General features: G+C 39.9%; 1 protein-coding gene across 1 annotated transcript in view; it reads right to left on the bottom strand.

The window, feature by feature from the left end:
- The window catches only part of CTBP1 (C-terminal binding protein 1), a 58,673-nt gene that overhangs the window by 18,202 nt on the left and 15,635 nt on the right, over positions 1-24,836 (bottom strand). The window contains 2 exon segments of the mRNA XM_043972403.1: positions 14,328-14,534; positions 16,910-17,054. Of these exon segments, the coding sequence (XP_043828338.1) occupies positions 14,328-14,534; positions 16,910-17,054 (352 nt within the window).

The raw sequence follows: 24,836 nt of genomic DNA, 5'->3' as shown, positions 1-24,836 counted from the left end.
ACTGTAGATATTTTGCTGATCTCTGTATTGTTCTGGCTTCAGTGCTATTGTTTATGACATTTCTTTCATTAGAAATGTCTCCATTTAATTAATTAATTTTTTTGTGAGGCAACTGGGGTTAAGTGACTTCCCAGGGTCACACAGTAAGGGTGAAGTCAGGTCCTCCTGACTCCAGGGCTGGTGCTTTACCCACTGTGCCACCTAGCTGCCCCCCATTAAATCTTTTCAGGGCTGACCTCAGGCCATAGAGTTCACCACAACCCCAACAAGGGCTCATTGAGCCACCCACCCCTTATCTGAAGACCTGTTAGAGGGGAGCCCACTACCATGGTGACTTCTTCCTTATCAAGCTCAGACTCCACAGTCACCTCCCACCAGAAGTCTTCCTTGACAAATCCTATAGTCACCATATTCTCTCTGTAAAGAAATTGTGATTTGAGGTTTCTCTGACCCCATCTTTGGCTAAAATTAGAAGCCCCGGTGCTCGCCCTGGCCAGCCTCAAGCACAACACCCTCTGCTTCGGCAAGGTGCTTGCCTACGTGGGCCTGGCCAAATTATAATGATTGGAAGCCTGGTGAGGGTAGTCAAGTGACCTTCAGCATGCAGAAGCTGGGGAGGCTGGCAGTTCTACAGCAGCCTGTTAATTCTGTCAATCAGGGCTGCCAGCCAATTAGCTTGGGGCTGTGTGCAGACAGCCCGGGGTATCCTGTTGAGAGGGGTTTTTCTGGGAAGGAGAAGGGAAGATATTCTCCATTCTGGGGTGAGAGAGGGAGAGAGATGGGGCAGGCGGTGGTGTGATTGCAAGTCATATAATTTTCCTTCTATTCCTTTTTGCCTTTGTCCCTACTTCATTAACCTTACTTGTGTTTTTAAATTTATTCCCATCAATAAACCCTGTTTGGGTTTTTTTGGGTTTTGTTTTTTTTTCTGAAAGAGGCTGTTAATCTCCTCCCTTACCCCAATATTATGGCCAGCCGCCCAATTAACTTCTCTCATATTAAATTTGGCCTTTACATCTCCCAAATTCCTTTTAGTCAGATTCAAATAGAAATGGGGACCACTAAACCATAATAAAGATCCCCACTAGTCACATATTTGACTTAGTTTTAAAATGTAATGTTATTTATTTTATTTTGTTAAATATTTGTCAATTCTATTTTAATTTTGTTCAGACTCCTTCAAGAGGCTTGTGGGCCCCATGGTTAACATTTGCTCTAAGTTACTCTTTGATGATGTTGCTAATCTCATTTGTGGCTGGTGTTGAGGTAGCTGCATACCGTTCATAGAGTTCTAGTCAGAAGGAACTGCATTCAAATCTTGACTCATTAGTGGTGTAACCTCGGATAAATCACTAAACCGCCTTAGTTTCCTCTTTCTTTTATTTCTTTATTTATGCATATGTGGGGCAATGAGGGTTAAGTGACTTGCCCAGGGTCACACAGCTAGTAATTGTCAAGTGTTTGAGGCTGGATTTGAACTCGGGTCCTCCTGAATCCAAGGCCAGTGCTTTATCCAGTGTACCACCTAGCTGTCCCAGTTTCCTCTTTCTTAACATGAGGATAATAATATCCTCTACCTCAGTGTTGAGAATCAAAATTATATATATGGCTTTGCAAATCTTAAAGCAGTACATATAAATGCTGGCTATTATTACATTTCCTTGTTTCCTATACACATATATATTTCCACAACAGAAATGCAAGTGTAATTTCTTCATCAGAAAATGACAGGCCTGACCCATGCTGACCTCTAAGGGACATCTAAGACAGAAGGCACATCCCTTCCAACTCTAAATCTATGATCCAATATTCTTATGCCTCAAAACCAGAGAGATGGTGTGCTGCTGCTTTGTCACTCAAGCTTCAGAGGACAAAACAGCTCACAGTAGGTGTCTCATAAACAACTGCTGAGTGAATGAACAGAAATGGAATATTTCCGGGACTGGGGCTGTGCATGAGGGGGAGAGGCAGGAATAATGCAGACAATTGTAAGTGACATGACCTTTTCTTTTAAAAATGGGCTTTGATTCAACATTATAGGCATAGAAAACAGAAGGAAAAAAACAACTTTGTAGATGAAAAATTACAACTTTACATTCATTTAATTGGTACTTGCGTTTCCCTAGTTTTGTTTTGTTCTTGTGGGGCAATGAGGGTTAAGTGACTTGCCCAGGATCACACAGCTAGTAAGTGTCAAGTGTCTGAGGCCAGATTTGAACTCAGGTCATCCTGAATGCAGGGCCAGTGCTTTATCCACTGCGCCACCTAGCTTGCCTGCCCCCCACCCCCAGTTTTGTAACAGAAAAACCCCACCCTATTCTTTTTTCTTCATTCCCTTAAACTATGTTAGAATTTTGAGAAGGACAGTAAGCAGGCCAAGTAAGCTCTGATGTACACAGCACACTCCTGCTTCTTCTGCTCAGTCCAGGCCTTCGCTGAAGAATACAGCTTGGTACAACGAAAGAGTTAAGCGTGAGACTTTGCCCACTTGTCCCTATGGCTCCAATTAAAGGAAACTTATAATTGGAAATGTTAATTGCTTACACAAGGCTGAATTGTCCCCATGGTAATGCCATTTAAATTCTCTGAGAACATCTCTACTCATTCCACAGAAATGTAAGTAGTATGAGTAAGAAGACAAGAGAATTATTTCTCTTAATCAGTGAGGAGTTTGGAGCTGGAAAATGACACAAAATATAAAATGATCTATAGTTTCCAATATAGCACTAGCAACTGACTCTCCAGTATATTATTTATTTTACCTCTGACTCTTCCTGTCAAGTCATGCCTCTCTAGCTGTCCCTAAGATACCTATAGTGAGATAGATGTCTTACCATCACTCCAAATTTAAAATGGCAACACTAGAAGTGATTTTCTTTCCTTGACTTGGCTCAACCATATTTCAGTTTTTATTTTTTGATCAGAGTATGGGAATAGTCTCTTTGCTAATTTCATCTCCTTATGCACAATGTCTATGGTGCTTTTAGCTTTTGACCTTTCTTCCTCCCCAACCACACTATTAAAATGCTTATCTGTTTTTTTCATTTCATGTTTCAACTATTTTTCTTTCCCGAGCTCCCCATGTTTCCTCTTCTCAAATGAATAGACAATAATACCATTGTCAAAATCATTTTCTTATCATTGCCTAACCCTCTCAACCACAGTAGGTTCCTTTACTATTCTCTTCAAACTTATCACCATCTTTATTGAATTCTATTTTTACATTGCGACCTACCCCAAAGTGTCCTACTATAAATTCAGACACTGGCCTATACTTATGGCACTGTGTCAAGTACACCAATTTTAAGGGTAAGCCTGATTTAGCTTACCTCCTATGCCCCCATTAAAAAACCCTATCCCATCTTCTGCAGCATATGCACTGGCCTCTGGCAGAGCTTGTGGCTAGGGACAGGACCCCTCTGCCTTTAGGCTAAAACTATTTATGTCCAGGTAAAGAAGGCCTCGGCTGATTATATTTGAAGCTAGTTTTGGAGGAAGATCGTTTGAACTTGAAAATATCTGTGCATACAGTGTGATATGACAGATGCCTCATAAGCAAAGAATATGTTGTTTGGGGAAAGCAGAGTGAGTTAGAAAAAGAAATATTTAATAGATTTTTTTTTTAGTGGGGGCAGTAAGGGTTAAGTGACTTGCCTAGGGTCACACAGCTAGTAAGTGTTAAGTGTCTGAGGTCACATTTGAACTCAGGTACTCCTGACTCCAGGGCTGATGCTCTATCCACTGCACCACCTAGCTGCCCCACAGGAGAAATATTTAAAAGGCTAATAACTGTACATGTTTAGACTTTGTAGTTGTTGTGTTTTAAAGAAGAGCTAGAGGCAATCTTGATGGCACTCACTGAATGGTAAATACAAATGTAATCCTATTTATTTATACATGAAAATACCACCATTACAGCTTGTTAACCTGACTTGCTATTTCCCTCTAGATGAAAAACTGACCCTAGAATCAAAGATTCTTTCAAATAACAAACATTTGCTAAGAAGTCTATTGTGTGTAGGGGCAGCTAGGTGGTGCAGTGGATAGAGCACCAACCCTGGAGTCAGGAGGGTCTGAGTTAAAATCCTGCCTCAGACACTTGACACTTACTAGCTGTGTGACCCTGGGCAAGTCACTTAACCCCAATTGCCCCACCCCCCAAAAAAAGCCTATTGTGTGCAAGGCACCCATCTTAATAAGAACTATTGTGACAATAATGAACACAACAGTTCCTACCCTGGAGGAGCTTACTAGTCTAATAGGGGATATAAGACAAAAATACAGATCACTGTGAGGCAAAACAGAACACAAGAAGTGCATGAGAGAAATAGAAGTAAAATGCCACCAGAATTTAGAGGTGAAAAGATCAATTGCTATGGAGTGGGCTTTGGATTGGGCTTCTCAAAGAACATAGATTTCAACATGGAAAAATGGTGGTGGGGGGAACCAGTAATTAATGGAGAGATACATGAACACCAAAAAAAGGTAAAAGGTATACAAGAAACATCAAATAGATTAGTTTGTTAGGGATAGAGGAAGTCATATCAGGGAGAGATGAGTGATAAGGCTGGAAAAATAGTTTGGGACCACTCTGGGGAGAGCCTTAAATCCTAGGCTAAGAAGCTTGGATTTATTCAATAAGCCACTGAAAGCTTTTGAGGTATGACCCCTTTGCATGCTATAGCTTCTTGGAGCCATAGGTGAATTGGATGAATGAGGTGGACACTGAAGGTAGATGAGGAGCTCTGCAAAGGGTTTGGCAAGCCCTCACACCACAGGTGCTAGTCCTCCCTGAACACCACATACAATCTGGGTGGGGGCGGCAATGGGGGTTAAGTGACCTGCCCAGGGTCACACAGCTAGTAAGTGTCAAGTGTCTGAGGCCGGATTTGAACTCAGGTCCTCCTGAATCCAGGGCCGGTGCTTTATCCACTGCACCATCTAGTTGCCCCCCCCCCCATTTCTAATGTGTTGGGATCATTCAAAGACAAAATCAGATCTGTTTTTTGCTTTTAGTCTAAAATAAGTGATGAATTAAAATTTGCATAATCGAGAGATAAATATATAACTTTTTAAAACTGGAAGATGTTTGTTGCCTTCAACTACATTTTATAAAAGGGCAAATAAAAATCAGCATGATTCAGTAAGCAAACACAATGAAAGGGAAAAAGAAAAGGGGAAATTTAACTAATGAAGAAAATTTCCACACACAAACAGACCATCCATGTTTACTCAACTGGAAAAAGAGCTTAAGTATATCAATTTTAGTAATGGCTAAAGAAGTATTTTTAAAATAGTAAGGCTTTTGCAGGTAAGGATGCTGTCCAAGCTGTAAATAGTAACTAACTATTTACTGCTCATGTAAATGAGGCATACTCCTTTGGAAAGCAAACTCAATTGGGGGTTGGAAGGGGCTTTTTATAGTCACTGAGTGGTCAGGGAGAAAGCAGGAAGCACTGGGTTTTGAGCTATTTCTCTTCCTTCCTGCCATTCTAAAGCAATGGTTTAAAAATGGTAGCCATGGCCTGAAACCACAGGAGTGTTTGATTAACTTTTATTAAAACTTGATTTATCCATTCCCACTAGCTATTGTTCCATATCTCTCCAACTCCTTGAGAAGGCTGTCTATGCTAAATGCTTCTACTTCCTCTGAATTTGTTACAGTCTGCCTTCCAACTCCATCATTCAGCCAAAACTATTCTCTTCAAAGTTACCAATGATCTCTTAATTGCCTAATCTAATGACCTTTTCTCAGTCCTCATCCTTCTTAACCTCTCTGCAGCCTTTGACATGTGACAACCTTCTTGATATTCTCTTCTCCCTAGGTTTTTGAATACTGCTCTTTCCTGGTTCTCCTACTATCTGACCTCTCCTCAGGCTCCTTTGTGAGATCTCATCAGCTCCCATGCATCCAATTATCAACTCTATGCTAATGATCTTCAAATCAATTTAATTAGCCCTCCTGTTTCAAATCTCCAATTGCTTATTAGACATCTAAACTGGAGGTTCAACCAATACCTTAAATTTAACATGTCAAAAATTGAAGTTGTCTTCTCCTTAAAAACAACCAAACCAAACCCAACCCCTTCTCACACATCTCCAAACTACACTGCTACAGGCCATCTTCTCTTCATCCCTGCACTGGCTGGTTGGTAGGCCTGCCACAGGTCTTTCCATACTACAGTTCATCCTCCATTTAGCTGCCAAAATGATTTTTCTAAACATAGGTTCCACCATGTCACTCCCATCCCACTCCTACCCCTATTCAATAGACTATCAGCTCCAGGGTCAAATATAAAATGGTGTGGTGTTTAAAGCCTTCCATAGTCTACCTCCCTCACCTTTCTAGTGTTTTTTTTGTTTGTTTGTTTGTTTTTTGGGTGAGGCAATTGGGGTTAAGTGACTTGCCCAGGGTCACATAGCTAGTAAGTGTCAAGTGTCTGAGGTCGAATTTGAACTCAGGTCCTCCTGACTCCAGGGCCAGTGCTCTATCCACTGTGCCACCTAGCTGCCCCTACCTTTCTAGTGTTCTTACACCTTATGCCTCCTTTGATCCAGTGATAATAGCTTCAGTTGTTCCTTGAATAATATGCTGCAACTTCCAACTAAGGGCATTTTCAGTAGCCGTCCTCCATGCCTGGAGTGCTTCTCTCTTCATCTATTCCTCTTGGCTTCCTACAAGCCCCAGCTGAACGTCTACCTTCTGTAGGATGCCTTTCTCAACACCACTCAAGTCTAGTGCCTTTCCTCTGTAGATTACGTCCCATTATCTCCTATATAGATTATATGTATATAGCTGTTTGCATATTGTCTCCCCCAAATAGACTGTGAGCTTCTTGAGAGCAAGAACTTTCTTTGTATTCCAGAGCTCAGCACAGTGCCTGGCACACAGTAGGTGCTTAATGTTTATTACCTGACTGACAAGAGGGTGGGAAGATCCCCAGTATCCTACCCTCTCTTCAACAGCTAACCACAGAGTTTTTCTGCCATACAGCCTCACCCACCCTTGTCCTTTAATACTCATCCACTCTTTCTGCTATGTAAGCCCTCAATCTTCCTATTTCTGAGCCTATTTGGGCCTCTTGGGGAAGTTCTAACACGATAATCTAACTGCTAACCAGGCGCCCAAAGCAGCAGCTGTGCAGGTGCCAAAGGGAGAATTCTCTACCCCCTCGGCATACGGCCATCCCTTCCCCTCGGATCTCCTGCGTGTTAAAACCCCACCTCCCTTCTGTTCTTTTTGGGGCGGGGCAGATGATCATTGCACTATCTTTCCTCCCAAACCCATCCCTCTTTCAAACTGCCTTATTACAGTTGAGGGCACCACAATTCTAGTCAGGTTTGTTGTGGGCCCAGGTTTACAACCCTGGTGTCTATCCCAAATCAGCTGCCAAATCTTATCATTTCTATCAAATCTCTGGAACCCGTGCCTGGCCACTATCTAGATGAGGCTCTCATGATCCCACACCTGGATTGTTGTAATAGCCTCCTAACTGCTCCCCTTCCCGTATTTATCCTTTCTATAATTAATCTTCCACAAGTCGCCAAAATAACTGTCGAGTCTGATCCTACTTGTCCCACACTCAACAATTCCTAGCCCTGCCCCCACTAACTCGAGCACGAAATCTTATTTCATCTTTAGCTCCTCATTTTAAAACATCTATTTTCTGAATAAGTTTTATAATGTACCTGATTATTAGAACAGCAGTAAATGCATATCGTTTTTGCTCTGAAGAACCAACCATGAATGGGGCTTGGCAGCAGCCACTGGCTGTTTCTAAGACTTACAGGGAAAATTAAACTGACCTACCTATACTCAATTCTCCTAATAAAAGCTTACTGATTTTATGGTTGAGATGCACACATTTGTTCTATCCATTTCCAAGACTGCTATCAAAAATTGTGAATGAAGTTTTAGAAATAATCTGTTGTTTCTCAGAGGCTAATAAAATTTGGGTACTACAGGAAGGAGAATTCTAGATTTCAACACTTTTTTGAAAGAAAAAAAAAGATGAAGATGAATTAGAATTTATACTTTCTTCTGTTTAAGGCTAATAAGATGAATGCTAGCTAATCATCTTTTTGCCCTATACTTGATTAAAATAATTCACTTCCTTGGGACATAAGTATGATTCTGTTGCATGATATGAACTTTTTAATAATAAATATTGATGACTAATGTGCCCATCCCTATAGTGGGAGTTGTAAGGGGATTTGAAACCCAATGCCTACATCTTAGAAATTTACAATCTAGGTGGGGAACCTCAACCCCCTGTAACGATTGGAATAACGCCACCTGCTGGAGACTTACTGTAGAAGAGTTCTGCCCATGAAGCGAAGGTCTTTGAGGGCAAGACCAGGAGTCTTTTCTTTGGCGGCAGGAAATGACGCGGACTAGTGGGAGGAGGAAGGAAGAGACTGGCGCTCAGTCTCGCGCTCTTTCCTTTGGACTCTGGTGGAGAGCGGAGCTAGAAATGTGCTCTCCCTTTAATAGATAGGAATCTAGGCCTTTCTCTCTCTTTACCAAAATTCTTATTCTCCTTAATAAATGCTTAAAACTCTAACTCTTGCTAAAGCTTATAATTTATTGGCGACCACTCATTGGATATTTGAGACAGACTAGCTAGAATTTTAGCCCTTAACACCCCTACCCTACCCCTGCCCTGGGAAAACAGCAGCAGCAGCAGACAATATTTTCTAAAGAAAAAACATAAACAACATCTTTAGTGGTGTCCCCAGGTTATAAAGCCTATGAGTTCAGAGAAGGGAGAGATTAAGGGCAGAAGTTGGTGACTTCAGGGGATTTGAGCTGGGTCATTCAGAGGAGTTATTTTAGGGAGTGGAAAAGCTTCAGCAATGGCGACCTGGTGGGAATAAGAAAGGCCTATGAACTGGAGCAAAGGATTTGTATTAGGAGGGAGAGATAGGGCAAGATTATGGAGGGGCCAGAAAGTCCATCATCAGAGTTTGGGTTTGACAACAAAGTAATAAGAAGCCATTTTGTGAAACCACAGCACCACAGCTACAGAGCTAGAAGGTACTATTGAGTCTACAACCTCCTCATTTTCCCAAGGGATGGCCAGGGAGGATAGGAAACTTGCCCAAGGTGAGAGAGGGCAAAGCTAAGCTTTGAATACTGGTCACATGACTCCAACCCCCTCTTTCCATTACAACTTGAAGCTGGGATTCTTCAACAGAGAGGACACACATTTAAAGCAGTGTTTTAAGAGCATGCAGGATGAAAGGAAAGTTTAAAAGGGTCCCCAGAAGACCAGCTGAGAGATTGCCACAGTAATCCAGGCACAAGGTAGCAAGGACCTGGCAGAGCTGGGACAAAGCATTTGGATGCCTTAAGGAAGGGATGAAAATTACGCCGTTTCTATTCATTAGTCTCTGGGTTTTCCTTGAAGCCCCTGAAACTTTCCTTATCAAAAGTCAATTCCTAGGCATTTCGGAGACCAAATTCTTTTTTGACATTTAATATACACCTACTTAGAAAGAATTATAAAATATCTCCCCCCAACCCCCCAGATCGTCCTGTGTGGTGTTTAACCTGACTGAGGAGGCTGACTTATGTACTGGCTGTGGGGTCTGGACTAAGGTAGTAGGTAGCAATGAAGAAAAAGGAATCAATTCAAGAAATACTTTGGAAGAAGAATCAAAAGGACTTGGTGACAGATTAGACACATGGGGCAAAGCTGAGGGATGATGACTCCAAGACTCCAGCTTCTGGACTGGAGGAAGTCTGGTGTTGCTTCATTTAATGGCCAATAGGTGCAGAAGGGGGTGTTGGTTTTGTAAGCAATCATGGTTTTTGAACATAGTGATTCTGAAGTAACAGAGAAAACAAGAGCCCCTGGAACACTGGAAGGCAAACAAACCTGAGCATTACTTTGCTTGTATCAAGAGTTTTTCTTTTGCCCTGAAGAAACCCTGAAGCAGCCCAACCTGGCTTCATATCTAAGCACAGACAGCTTTGTTAACTCTAACAGCTGCCCCAATTTCTCTGGGATGTTAAAAGCAGTTAGCACTTCCATAGTCACTTAATGGGCCCAACCTGTTGCTATTTGGGATGTAGTCAAATAAAGTCAAGGGTCAGGAGGCAAAAGCCCAACACTTCGCTGAAAGCACAAGTGTGACTCACCAGTCACTCACAAAGCACTGATGGGGACGTGCATTTGAGTTGCAGATTTTCCATTTACTATCTACCTGTGTGCTCTTGCACAGGTTACTTCCCCTTTCTGGGCCTCAGTTTTCTCATCTCTCCAGTGAGTCTAGCCTGGAGATGACCACAGTTTCTTGTGGCCATAAATCTATGGTTTAGGATTTACACTATCCATGATCACAGAATCTCAAGAGTTAGAGAAGAGATCCGAGAGACCATCTGGTCCAACTAGTCTCTGAAAAGGGAATCCCCTTTTGGTACGCAGCATACCCAAGCATCCATTTAACTTTTACTCAAAGAGGAACCCACTGTTTCCCTTCCTCCTCCACATAACCTGAACAAGTCCACTCCAACTTTGGATAGTTCTAATTGTTAGGAAATTCTTCCCTATATTGATTATACATTTCAAATTTACTTTTTAAAAACCCCACACCTTCTACTCATTGCTCCTAGTTCTGTCCTTCTGGGGCCAAGAAGAAGGAATTTAATCCAGTTCCTCTTCTCCCAATCTCCTACTTTAGAGATGGAGTATGTAAAGTATTTCAAGTGTTAGCACTATCACTCCCACCAGCCACCCCCCCCCCCAACCATTTTCAACACATAACAAGGGCTTAGAAATATTTACTGAAAGAACAAATAGATAAATGAACAGGTTTTTTGTGTACAACACTGTATAGCCAAAGAATGCTAAGACGCCTGATTATGACCCCTGAAACAGCCCTGAGGCTGCTAGGTAGTTCAGAGCACTGGGCCTAAAGTCAGAGTCAGCACCCGAATAGGTGCTTAATAAATGCTTTTTCTCCCTGGTCTATAGGCTACAGAATTTACCAAGGTAGGGAATCAGTTCAATTAACCACTGAAAGCACATGAAGTTAAGATCTATCCCTGCCTGACCAAACTCTCCAAGGAGGATGTTATTTAGATCTTGTCCATAGGTGTCTCTGCTCACAGTGAAACGAAGCTGAAGTCAAAACTAATAGATATAGTTACAGCAAGACCACCTAGTCCTGAATCATTTTGATCTGATGGATAACCACTCAAGTGATAAATGTGAGATTAACTGAGCCATCCACTTCAAGTAAATCAAGTAAGTGCATACCATTCTATTACCCCTTTATTTAATCTGGATCAAATGTGCGTTAGGGTGGGTCTCAAGACTTCTGTTTTCTCTTGTTTTGTGATAAGATTATCTTAGCTAATAAACTCTCAAAGAGATCTGAGACACATTTACCAATAAGAAGGATTTGTAAGATAGTCATTGTCTCTAGTGAATTTCCTCAGCAATGTGCTCTTGACCACATGCTATTTTACGTATTTATTAATGCCTTGAAAATAGTATGCATGTCAAATATGCATATGAGAAAGATGGTAAGAACAGCTATATTTAGTCATGACTGCGGAACAGGGAGGGAGCAGTGTCATGAAAACCCAGGGAGAGCGTATACAGGAGAAGAGGATGATCAAGTGTCAAAGACTACAGAGAGGTTGAAAAGGATGAGGAATGAGAAAAGGACATTAGATTTGGCAACTAAGAGATTGTTGGTAATTTTGGAGAGAGCAGTTTCATTAGAATGAGGTTGGAAGCCAGACTGCATAGGATTTGCAATCAAGTGAGTGAATGGAAAGGAAGGAGAGAATTATTATAGATGGCTTTCTCAAGGAGTTTTGCCACAAAAGGGAGAAAAATTTAGGGCAATATTAATGGGGACAGTTAATGAGGATAGTTGGGTCAAATGAAGGTGTTGGGGGTTTTTTGAGGATGGGAAAATACAGATGTGTTTGTAGGAGATTGAAGATTAGTAAGAGGCCACAAGAGATAAAATGAACAAGTGTGATTATATAATATTTAAAAATTTTTGCACAAATAAAATCAATGAAGCTAAAATTAGAAGAAAAGCAGGAAATTGGGAAAAAAATCTTTGTAGCAAGTTTATGTGATAAAGGTTTTATTTCTAAGACATATAAAGAACTGAGTCAAATTTATAAGAATCAAATACATTCCTCAACTGATAAATGATCAAAGGATATGAAGGCAGTTTTCAGGGCAATAAATCCAAACTACTAATAGCCATATGGAAAAATGCTCTAATTCGATAACAATTAGAGAAATGCAAATTAAAATACGACCTACCACTTCACACCCATTAGACTGGCAAACTTGACCAAAAAAGAAAATGACAAATGTCAGAGGGACTATAGGAAAATAGGTACTACTGGTGGAGCTGTGAACTGGTCTAGTCATTCTGGAAAAGTTTGGAACTATGCCCCCAAAACTATTAACCTGTGACCCAGGGATACAGCTACTAGGTCTATATCTCAAAGAGATTTTTTAAAAAGAGGATGCACTGGTCCTGGATTCAAGAGTACCCAAGTTCAAATCTGGCCTCAGACACTTGGTATTTACTAGCTGTGTGACCCTGGGCAAGTCACTTAACTCTCATTGCCCCACAAAAACAAAAAAACAAAAACAAACAAAAAAAGAGGATAAGAAAAGGAGTGGAAAGTTGAGGGGGTGAAGTGCCCATCAACTGGACAATAGTTGAACAAATTATGGTATATGAATGTGATGGAATGCTATTGTTCTAGAAGAAATGATGAAAAGGTTTTCAGAGAAACCTGAGAAGACTGATATGAGCTGATGAAAAGTAAAGTGATCAGAATGAAAACAATTTCTACAATAACAATAATAGGATAAACACAAACAATTTTGAGAGACTTAGGAAATTCACTTCTTCACTCAGACTGAAATGAAACATATTTTTCCTTAGTGTAGCTAGTGAGGGAATTTGTTTTGCTTGATTATACATATTTGTAATAGATTTTCTTTTTTTTCCACGTTTTCTTAATGGGGAGATAGGAAAGAAAGAACTTGAAATGAAAATAAAGCTGAAAAAAAGATTTAGTGAAAGAATATGAATAACAAATTGGGCATGGGATCAAAGGTACTTGAAAAGAAACTTTACTTGGCAAGGAGATGGGTCATTTTTTTTGAGACAAGGAGTGCAGGATCTAGTAGAAGACATTTGAAAGATGAGATGAAGAAAGGAAAAGAGGGAGTTCTTGGTGAATAGCTTCATTTTTTTCAGTGAAGTCTGAGGCTTAGGCCCTCTGTTGAGGGTAGGGGGAAGGGGTGCTACGAAAGGTTTGAGGACACATGAAATGGTTTGGAATAGTTTATGTCAGTGGGATAATGAGTCAATTAGGGAGGTATAAAAGGATTGCCGGGCTGCAGTGAAGACCCAGTTGATATTATGTAGCATAACATAATGTTACATTTGTTACATAACAAATTGTCGTGGCCCCAGTCAGCTTGGTTATTTGATTTTTCTCCAACTCTGTTTAGCAGCCCATGAATAGGAATTAGAAGCAGTAGATAGTGGGAATAACCCAAGGTTAGGTTTTATCTAGTTATGACCAGCAAAAGGATAAAAGGGAAAGGGATTTGTAGAGTTGAACTAGTTCACAGAAGGGCCAGGACAGGGAAGAAAGAAGATGTAGCCAGTGAACAGTTGCTGGTCTAGGAAAGAAGTGAGGTATGGAGGGACTGAAGGTCATAGTGAGGATGGATCCAGGATTGGGGGTGAAAAGACAGAGAAGGAATGGCATAACGATAAAATGATGATCATCAGGTAAAGGAAATTCAGAGTTTGAATATGGAAAGGAAACATTGATGGGTGATGGCAAGATTAAGAATATGACTATCTGTGTGTGTGGCTGAAGTGGAAGAGTAGATCATGGGAAATGACTAGACAGGAACTGGGAGATCAAGGTGTTTGAGGGAGTTTTTACATATGTTGGAAGTCCCTTAGTATGAGAGCAGGAGTTGGGAGAGAAAGACTATGAGCCACCCACTGAAGTCACTGAGGAAAGAGAGAGTCTTGAGGGTTGATAGAAAATAGCTAGCAGAATCTTGACCAGGTGATAAAAGTGAGATTGAATGAACCTCAAAGAAGAAAGAGAGGTTACTGAGTAATAGAGTCATAGAAGGAGAGTCTACAAGTGGCAGTGGAGAGTCATTCTCTAGATCTGTTTTCTCATTTGAAGAAAAAAGGGGATTGAACCGGACAATCTCTTCTTAGGGTCCTTCTTATCCTGAAAGATGTCAAATTTGAGAAATGATGCAAATCAGAGTAAAATAACTGGCATTGTCAAGTTCACACACCTAATCCAATAATGCCCAAGGTCTCCCCTCGAATCCTGGCAGCTCCAGAAGCAACTTCTCGGATCTGTTCCACACTTTGGACTCTTGTGCCTTCTCGCAATGCCTGGTGGAGCCAAGTTGTTCGCCGATATAGGTTCAGGATGTGGCACATGGTAGAATCTGCAGTCTCTTCTACTGATGCAGCTGGCACATTGCACACTGCAATTCCTAACAAAGGAAAAAGGCAAGGGAAACACACACACACACACACACACACACACACACACACACACACACACACAAACAGGAAATTAGGTCTTTTTCTATTCCTTCTAACTTTTCATTTGAAATCTGGGTTCACAAATAAGCTTCATGGTCAATTCTGAATTTGATTTTGTCCCATTCAGAGACACAGGTTTTTGTCTGGGCATCACTGTGGCCAAACTTAGCATGCAGAAATTCAGCCTTGATTCACCTTTTATACACACACCTGTAACAGCAGCAGTGTTCTTATGACTTGGTACACTTCCTATGAGACAAATCACATTTTATGTGACAGTCCACCAGGTGGAATCTGACTGACTCCTCTGAGTCTCAACATGTGGTCAGTGACATAGAGGGCAAAACAGAGTTCACTAATTCTAGATGTTTCATCCATCCTTAGCCCTTTCCTCTCTTGAAATTTCATCCACAGATGTTATACTGGATATGGAGAACAAATTCAGTAAGTCCAGCTGCATCTTTATCAGTCAATTTGTCCTCTTCTTCCATTTTCTCAGGTTCAACAATCTGACTCCTAAATGTGTCAGAAACATCAACATTCTATCAAATTTGCAGTGAAACATCTAACACCAAGGGATTCTATTTATAACTGAATTGCCTATAGGATTTTTTTCTAGAAATAAAATTTCAAATAATTGGATATTTCAATGGCCAAACACGTCTCCTCACTTTCATAATCAAAAATGTTTAAAAATCCGTCTCCTCTTCTTGAAGCAATCCCTCTTCTGCCCTGCTTCTACATATGCTGCTTTTAGCACTTTTGGTCCCAGGCCAAATATACAGCCAGGTTGCTGGTTGGGTCTGTCATGTGGAATACATAAAGTCATGTTTGTGAAGCAAAACAAAACTGCTTGACTTAAAACAATCAACCAAAGTCTCACTGCAGAAATGCATAAAACTGGACTTGGCCTTACCTTCTTTTCTTCACTGATTAATGACTGAATTGTTTTAAGGGCTCTCCTTTTCAAAGGACCTGAATAGTTTCCAGATAATCCAGGAGAAAAACCTCACTCTAGCCAAGGCTAACAGTATCATTACAATGAATTTCTAACTGTGGCTTTAGCAAATGATGCTAAGTTCAATTAAAAAAAAAAAAGGAAGAATAGCACTTGAATAATGAGCTTTAAATCTATCTTCAAAATGTGGATTCTCTTGCTCTCCCAGATAGGAACTTCCCTAGCTTGCCAAGAAGAACAAAATACTCATGGTGTAGACCTCCCTTCTTTGATGGGCATTTCTTGTTACTTGAGTCACAATTTTGTATCACTAAAGGAAAGTGTTTTTCATGGACATTTGATCCTTGGTTCCCTTCTAAAATCAATTAAAATAAGCCACTCATTTTTAAAAAAACTTACTAAATTTAAGAGAATTTTAAAAAATCATTCGAGAAAGGCTCCCCCTACTACATTTTTAATGGGGGCAGGACAGGCCAGAGAGAAATCAGAAGACACTTTAAAGGCCTCTCTTGACACACAGATAACATAGTGATCCTAGTACTTCAGACTGTTATACTGGCAAAGTCTTGGGAGAAATGAACAAAGCCTCATGCTTTTTAGTCACAGGGGATCCCTGACAATTTTAAATTACACTCAGAAAGCTAAAATCCAAAGGATGTCCACTGACATCTAAGGAATAAAAAAATGGCCAAAGGCCTCTATTCTGCAGAAAACAGAGAAATGCCTTTCTGTATGATCACAAACAAGGCCTACTCATCCTGGAGGCTGTGCTTTTTAAAGTCTTCTCTGAAGGAAGACCCAACAACTCTCCATGTAGACAACAACAACAACAACAAGAAAACCCAAAAGATTGCTTCCCAATAAGGATGTAATCTTCACAAATAGAGAAAATGAAGTTCTGGCTAGGATGATTCCTCTAACCTAAGAAGTAAATACATACACAACCACCAATATAAACGGATTATTTCAAGAAAGAAGAAATCAATGAAAATTATGCTCTTGTACCTTTGCTTTCTGAATCATTCTAAAGTAATGAAAAACTATTTAAAATTCTTTCTTAAACTGGTAAAAGAGAGTACGAGAAATAGAAAACTACCAGCCATGGGTCTAACACTCACTGTTTGGTTTTCCAGTTTGAGTTTATGTCCCATGTAGTCTTCAATAGCAGTGATATAGGCAAAATGAACTATGTAATGGAAATGGACAAGTTCTGTTTTCAAAATGAATAATTTTTGTGATGCTAATGGCACTAAGCATACTATGCTGGGATTGTGAAGTATTAAAGTATGAAAAGTATGAAACACTCCCATGCACCAATCTTAAAACTATAAAGGTTGAAATAAGAGTTTACTGCAATACTCCTACCTAAATCCCCAGCAGACTTGATGTCGATGTTATCAAAACCACTGCCAATTCGGACAATTATTCGAAGAGCTTTGAATTTCTCCAGATCTTCTCGTGTTAAAGTGATAGTGTGATACATCAAGGCACCCACTGCTTCATTTAGTACCTGGAATCAAGGGTAGAAAAAAGTCCTGTAAATGCTGATTTTTGAAGACTATCAAAGAGGTTACAAAATCATCAATAGGAGGGGAAAAAGTCTGCTGGCTTAGAAGAGTTGCACGAGTCCCACTCACATATAGAAATAGTTGTCTCCACTACTTTATTCTATTATTTTACCTCTTCTTCTAAGAGTATAGTCATGTGTCCATGTCTAACGTGCTTGTGGCTCATTGAGGACATGTGGCCATCAAAACCAAATGAAAGAGTCCCGCCTCTGTCACAGATCCTTGGCCTGATTTCCACCAGGCTCCCTGCCCTTGGTCATCCAATCCCACTCAGTTTCTTCACATTAGATCAAGTTATGAGTTTGATGATTGCCTCACTTGAAAAAAGTTGGCTTTAAATCTTTTTTTCACTGAAATCCTGAAACATATAATTTTGAGCTGAGAGCTAACACCCACATTTTAGAGATGAGAAGCTGAGGCCCACAGAGTGGAAGACTAACCCAAGGCCACAGAGGCATGAGATAACAAGGCTAGGATTTGAATGTATATCCTCTAAGTCCAAGTCCTATTATAACAGAAGTCCATAACTCAGGAAAAAAAGCTGGAGGCAGAGAGACAAAGGACACAGCAAGCTTTCATTTACTACCTTTTTTGCCCTGTTAGCACAGGATTCTTATCAAGACTCCATGCACATCTTCTTGAATTATTCAGTTATCAGATCTGTAGATTTGGAATATGTGCCCTGGGTGAACATAAACTGGGTAAAGATTTTTCAATGTCTACCGTAGACAATGAAGAATTTTTGGACAATCTAGAAGGCATTTTCAAACCGAAGACCAGTGTCTCCAACAATAAAACCACTCCTCATTTGTGAGAATTTTCCCAAACTACAGAATGTGCATTCCTGCAGAAGTTACAAAGAACCTTTAGTTGATTTTCTGCTCCTCTAGGACAAAGCTAGGATGTGTTCTAGGGGTTCAGAGAGCCTGCCTCTAGGGGGTGGTACTAACTGAAGGCTGCTTCTTAAAGATGAGGGAAGGCCTGGAAACCGCTTTAGTCCCTAATTCCTCGTCCCATTTTTCTACCAGTTATGCCCTGTTCACCCTCTTTCGAACTCTTCAAGTCCAGACTGTGTGGCAGGGTCACAGAAGGGCAAAAGGATGCCGGGTTCATGTGCTCCAGTTTCAGGGTGCTGCCTCTGACAAGCAATTACTTGTACTTCTTCCACACTGAGGTAGCAGAGACCAAGATCCTGCTGGGCTCATCTGAATCAATCCAGAGGATTTGGGAGGGCCTCTGGCCCAGGGTGTGATCTGACAGCTGAAACTCGTTTTTCTCCTTGGGCCACAGAAGAGAATGTAGCCAAGCTAGGTTTTGTTACAGTAAACATAAGCCAAACAGACCAGTGCTATTCATGATGACTTTAATGGCAGCTCTTTAGGTGGGATGGAGGAGTCCTGAAAGCAAGAGCACGTCTTCTTTATAATGTACTCTGAATTTTCTGTCTTGGTTTTGGTTTTAAACACAAAAGTGGTGCTCCCACTGTCAAGTCAAAAAGCATCTGTTAAACATATACTATGTGTTAGGCATTCTGCCAAGCATTAGAAACTCCTTGAGGGCAGGGGCTGTTTTTCTTTTTGATTATACTTGCATCGTATTTGAGGCATTTAGATGGTGAAAAATTTGAAGCCAGGAAGGCCTGAGTTTGAATCCTACCTCAGACATTTACTAGTTATTTATGGGACCCTGAGCAAATCATTCAACCTCTAATGTGTCGGAATTTCCTCATCTATAAAATAAGAATAATAATAGCCCCTACCTCACAGTGTTGTTGTAGGGATCAAATGAGTTAAGATATGTAAAGCCCTTTACCAGCTTTAAAGCACTATACAAATGCTTGTGGACAGCTAGGTGGTACAGTGAATAGAGTGGATAGAGTGTCAGGCCTGGAGACAGGAAGATTCATCTTTCTGAGTTCAAATCTGGCGTCAGACATTTCCTAGCTGTGTGGCCCTGGGTAAGTCACTTAAGCCCCTTTGCCTCGGTTTCTTTATCTGTAAAATGAGCTGGAGAAGGAAATGGCAAATCACTCCACTATATTTGCCAAGAAAACTCTAAATGGGGGGGGGGGGGGGGGGGAGGGTTGTCATAAAAAGTCAGACATGACTGAAAAACAATAAGAAAAGATAAGAAAAGATACAAAGAATGCCACTTTCACTGAATTTAGCTTAAAGAAAATGGAAGGTTCAGGAGGACAAGTCAAGTCAACAAGCATTTGAAAGCCCTAGGGATCATTGTCACAGCTAGCTTTTATTATTGCTGCGTGATGGTTCCTGCACAGACTGTGTTAGAGAGGTGAAAGTCAGCCCTGCTCCTCTCTGGGTCTAGGAGAATCTTTCAGGGAGGGATAAGATGTAAAATAGAGGTGTCAAACATGCAGTCCATGACGCAACACACTGAGTATGGTCTGAGCCCGATTTTAAAATGGAATTGGGAAATATTTAACAAAATAGGATAGAAATAGAAATACAATAAAACAGATATTTCATCTTAAAACTATGATGATATGTGGCCTCTAGGGATCCTTATCATGGCCCCTGTTTCCATTTGAGCATGCCACCACTCATGCATAGGAAAAAAGGAGACACACAGGTCCTAAGAGAAAGAAGGAAGAGAAAGTTTTATGCTCAGCCAATGTGAACAAATGAACAAATTGTCACCAAGTTGGAAAATGAGAGGGCTTGGACTAAAGATGAGTTCTTGTGGAGAATGGATAAGTCACAGAATCAGTGTAGAGTACTACTTTATTTAACTTCAAGCAGTGACAAGACTTCAAGACAAGGAAAAACTGAATGGTTCACTTTTAAAGGGAAGCAAATCTAAGAGCAAATGATAAATATAGGTACAAAAATGCCTAGTATCTGAGCTAGAATGGGGAAGAAAAGAAAGTCCTCCAAAGAAGCTCTTGTAGAGGATGCCAAAAATGACTAAACAAGAAAAGAGATGATGACCTTGAGGGCAGAGAAGTCAAGTTTAGAGAAGAATTTACCAAAAAGGAGGAAGCCCCAATGATGCAGGTGGCAGGGCCATCAAGGGTCACCAGTGCTATAATATTGTCAAAAAGCTCCACTTGCCTAACTTAGAGTGGACTAGAAAAGCTCTGCTCACCTGGGAACTTTAGGGATGAGAGTACTTAACTCACACTATGCTAACGAGATCAAAATACAGTTGAATGAGTCTCCAAAGATTAAAGGGTAGGCTGTCTCAGGGAAGCTGGTAGATAATTCTCTAGGGAAAACATCTTATTTTCTAAGGGGCTCTGCTTATTCTCTACCTAAACTCACAGCTCACTGTTTCTTCCATGGAATCCTATCAGTTCTCAGGCAGCTTCTATCAGTCATATTCTGGGAAAAACAGCAGAGTTTGATGCTCCTGAAAACTGTGCTGCAATCTGACAACATCAACTTATCTGAAAATCATGGTGTGAGATTGATTTTTTTTGCTTCCTCAAGTGTTTCTTGCTTGAAGGTACCATTCCACTTTTGTTGTGAAATCAACTAATATATTTATCTGTCCCCAATAATGATTTCACAAAAATAAAATGAAAAGCAACTGAATTTTCAGTGCTTGAAAAAACCCTGCCATTTTCTATTATGCTTAATAGTATAATAACCAATAATATGATGAATATAATAATAACCAAACTTAAAGTGAGGGACATACACAGAAAATGAAGCAGAAGCATTTAAAAATCAATTCCCAAGAGGCACCAGGAGCTCTGGCTAGCCTTAATCATTCTGGGAAAATGATTATAATTCCTTGGAGATATTTAAAACTTCAAAGCTAATAGATATGGGCAGAAAAACACCTCTGACTGACCTGCTTACATCAATCACAAAACTACTATAATATTCTGGCCCTAAAATCAGAGTGCTAGAGAGCATTCCAATGGACCCAAGTCTTTAAAAGCCTCAAGAAAGACAAAATGTTCCATTCATCTTATACAGTCCTGTCAGATTAATCTTCCTAATGCACAGCTGTGATCACATCATTCTCCTGCTTAAAAAAACAAAGAAAAACCATACCATGATTGCCTCAAACTCTTTAGTCTGAAGCTCAAAAAGCTGGTTCCACCCTAACTTTCTAGGTTGACCTCCCATTACTCATCTTCAATCCACTGCCCATTCAAATCAATAACCAACACACTGCCATTGTTACTGGAAAGAATATGTTGCCCGTATTAACTGAGGACCTCCAGATTCATTTACCATCCTGGAACTCTCCAACTGCTCTGCCTTGGCCACCATTCTCATATAAGTGTTTTAGAATTAGGTGTATTAGAAAGTAAGCTCTTTGAGGGCAGGCACAGATTCATTATCATTTCTATCTTCGGTACTCAGCAAAGTACCTGGCATATAGTAAGCACAAATAGACCTCCCTCCCTCCCTTTCAGCTAAATTTAGCCAATCCATGCTGCTCACTAAACTATTCACTAAATACTTCCCTCACCCCTCCACAACACCCTCAGTTAAAATTCAATTCATTCTTGAGTACATATAAACATGTACAAAATAGATAAAAAATTGTGGTCATGGAGTGGTGGTACTAACAGTTGGGGGAGGAGGCACTCAGGAAAAACCTTGTATAGGAAGTGATGTTTGAGCTAAGCTTTGAAGGACACTGAGGATGCCACAAAGCAGAGGTGAGAAGAGAATGCATGTCAGGCATGAGACATGGTCTGTGCAAAGGCACAAAGAGAGGAAATGGAATATCATGTGTGAGGTACAACAAGAAAGGCAGTTTGTTTGGCTGTAGAGCATATTAAGGGGAGTAATAGAGACCAAGCATGGAAAGGTAGGGTGGTGCTAGGTTATGAAGAGCATTAAACAAATGCCAAACAAGAGAGTTTGTATTTGATCTCCAGAGCTTTCAGTAGAGGGGTGACCAAGAGTTGTCCTTTAGAAATAGCTCTATGGAGAATAGCCTAGAGAGGGAGATCAGTTAGGAGATTATTGTGATAATCCAGGAAAAGAGAAAAAACTGGAATCTGAATGCAGATTGAACCATCCTATTTCTATATTTTTTTGGTTTTTTGAGGTTTTCCCTTTTGTTCTGATTCTTCTTTCACAACATGACTAATGTGGAAAAAAGTTCAATGTGAGTATACATATGTAACCTATATAAGATTTCTTTCTATCGTGGGGAGGGAAAAAAATTTGGAACTCAAAATGTTATAAAAATAAATGTTGAAAATTATCTCTACATGTAACTGAAAAAAATACTATTAAGATTGAAAAAATGTTTGCTGTACTGCTATTAAAATATTTTCAGATTGGGGGCAGCTAGGTGGCGCAGTGGATAAAGCACTGGCCCTGGATTCAGGAGGACCTGAGTTCAAATCGGCCTCAGACACTTGACACTTACTAGCTGTGTGACCCTGGGCAAGTCACTTAACCCTCATCGACCCGCAAAAACAAAACAAAACAAAAAATATTAAAAAAATATTTTAAGATTAGTGTACTCAGCCAAGAGGTTAGTAAGTAGGAAAGATGAAGGCAAGTAACAAGTGGAAAGAAGAAAGGAAGGACAAATAGGAGGGGAAAATAAGTACAAATGGAAGGGAAAAAGAACAAGAAATGCATACATAAGGGAGAAAGAAGAGTTTAGGAGAGGGAAGCACAGCTGAACATGGACGAATAAGGTCTCAGAGTCACAATGGACATTAGAGAGCATGAAGTGCAGAAATTCTTCAACTTTTTCTCTGAATAATTTTGTTAAATGCAGAAAATAAAACCAATTCAATTAAAATAGTTATTAATTTTTTTTAAGTTCACACACCTGGGTTAGGAACTCCTAATCTAATCCAACCCTTTCATTTTACAAATGAGAAAACCAAGGCTTAGCAAGAAATGAATTGCCCCAAGATAACACAGGCAGTAAAACAGTGGTAGACTTGGGATCTACCATTCTGACTCCAAATCGAGGGCTCTTTCTCCTCCATTTACTATCTCCCCATATGTACTATTTTGAACTTAATTTGGCAGAGAAATAAAGTCAGGCTAAAGATGGCAGAGTGATGGTTTCAGATAGAAACAACTATGATACGGTGATATTACATTTTAAAATAAAGAGGTAAGACTGGCTGTGCAGAAAAAAGAAACTATGAAACAGGGTTAGAGATTCTTTCTTGTATCAAGTGTTGTTCAGTCATTTTAGTCTTGTCTGGCTCATGACCCTATTTGAAGTTTTCTTGGCAAAGCTGTTGGAATGGTTTGCCATTTCCATCTCCACCTCATTTTACAAATGAGGAAATTGAGGCAAACAGAATGAAGTGACTTGCCCAGGGTTACACAGCCAGCAAGTATCTGAGACTGAATTTGAATTCAGGTCTTCCTAACTCCAGGCCTATCACTCTATCTATTATGTCACCTAGTTGCCCTACTGTATCAATTACATAGGTGTATATTTGGTATTAGAAAAATATTAGTGGTTTGGATCAGATGAAAATTTTACTGCTTACAAATAGTAGGCCTTCCTGTCCCCAACCTAATGCAATTCTGAAAGCTGCCATGAGATGGCACTAGGTTGTATTTCAATTGGATAAAAGCAATAATGAAGCTGCTAAAATCAGACCAAGTCTGGTTTGTATTTGAAGCACTTTAAAGACGTAAGAACAGAACTTACTCTACCTCCACATGGTCTAATTTTTTTCTTGTCAGGCAAACATTTTTTTTCTTAAGTGCTCTCAAATTTTCAGAAAAACTAGATCAAGCCATGATCTCTGGAAACCTGACATTTTGACATCTTTTTTTCCAAGGAAGTATTTTTGTGTTGAAAGGTTTACCATATTGTGTTCTTTGTAAGATATCAAGGCAATGGGGATTATTTTCTTAATAGGTGCCGAAGATGAATTTTCATATAGAGAAAAGAACTTTTTGACCAATGGGGTTGGTGCTACACTAGTAATTCCTAGATCCCATTAATGAATGGAAGTCTCTATTGTACTAAGTATCAAATGTTCAAACAAAGCAGAGATTTAATTTACTTAACCTGAGGAAACACCTTCAATTTTGTTACTCAGAATGGAGAGTGCTAATTAAATATCTGCTTGATAAAGCCTGCTATATAGGTCTTATCAGTTTTCAAGGAATTAGAATAAAATAACCATAATATTCAAACTATCCTGAATATAATTTAGTCTTTCTTTAGTATGACTTATAGAAATATTATGGGGCTCTTCCATTATGAATATCCATTATCCTTGTCTGTACCTGGTTAATGAAATCCAATTAACAGTCTACAGTATAAAGGAACAGAGATCATTTTTTGTTTTGTATTTTCAAATAGGCAATAAAAGACACAACTGCAACCCAAACTAAATATCAACAGTCAGAACTCACTAACACTGAATGAAATGAATAGCTAATACAGACTAACATTAAACTATTCTCCTGTTGATAATGTAGATTATTTCACTCTCTGTAATTTGTCTTCCTTCACTTACTGTTTGGTCAAGTCACTGCTCTTTGGCATTCCCATCAATTTAATTCCATATGGATTAAATGTCTACAACGTATATGGTACTGGACTGAGCACTGGGGAATATAAAGATAGATCCTATGCTGGTAAGCCCAAGAAAGGAAGAAAAGGGCAACTTTAATCAAACAGTGTTGTTCCTTTGAGGCAGCACTGTTTTAAGGCAAAGGCAAAGGCAAAAAATGTTACTTAAAAAGAATTTTTTAGGTTATCTGTGGATTTTACCACTTCACGTTCCCATTAACACC

This window comes from Dromiciops gliroides, chromosome 6 (assembly GCF_019393635.1).
Source record: "Dromiciops gliroides isolate mDroGli1 chromosome 6, mDroGli1.pri, whole genome shotgun sequence".
Classification (NCBI taxonomy): Eukaryota; Metazoa; Chordata; class Mammalia; order Microbiotheria; family Microbiotheriidae; genus Dromiciops; species Dromiciops gliroides.
The sequence above is the reverse complement of the archived record's forward strand: the minus strand, read 5'-3'. Positions and strand labels throughout refer to the sequence as shown.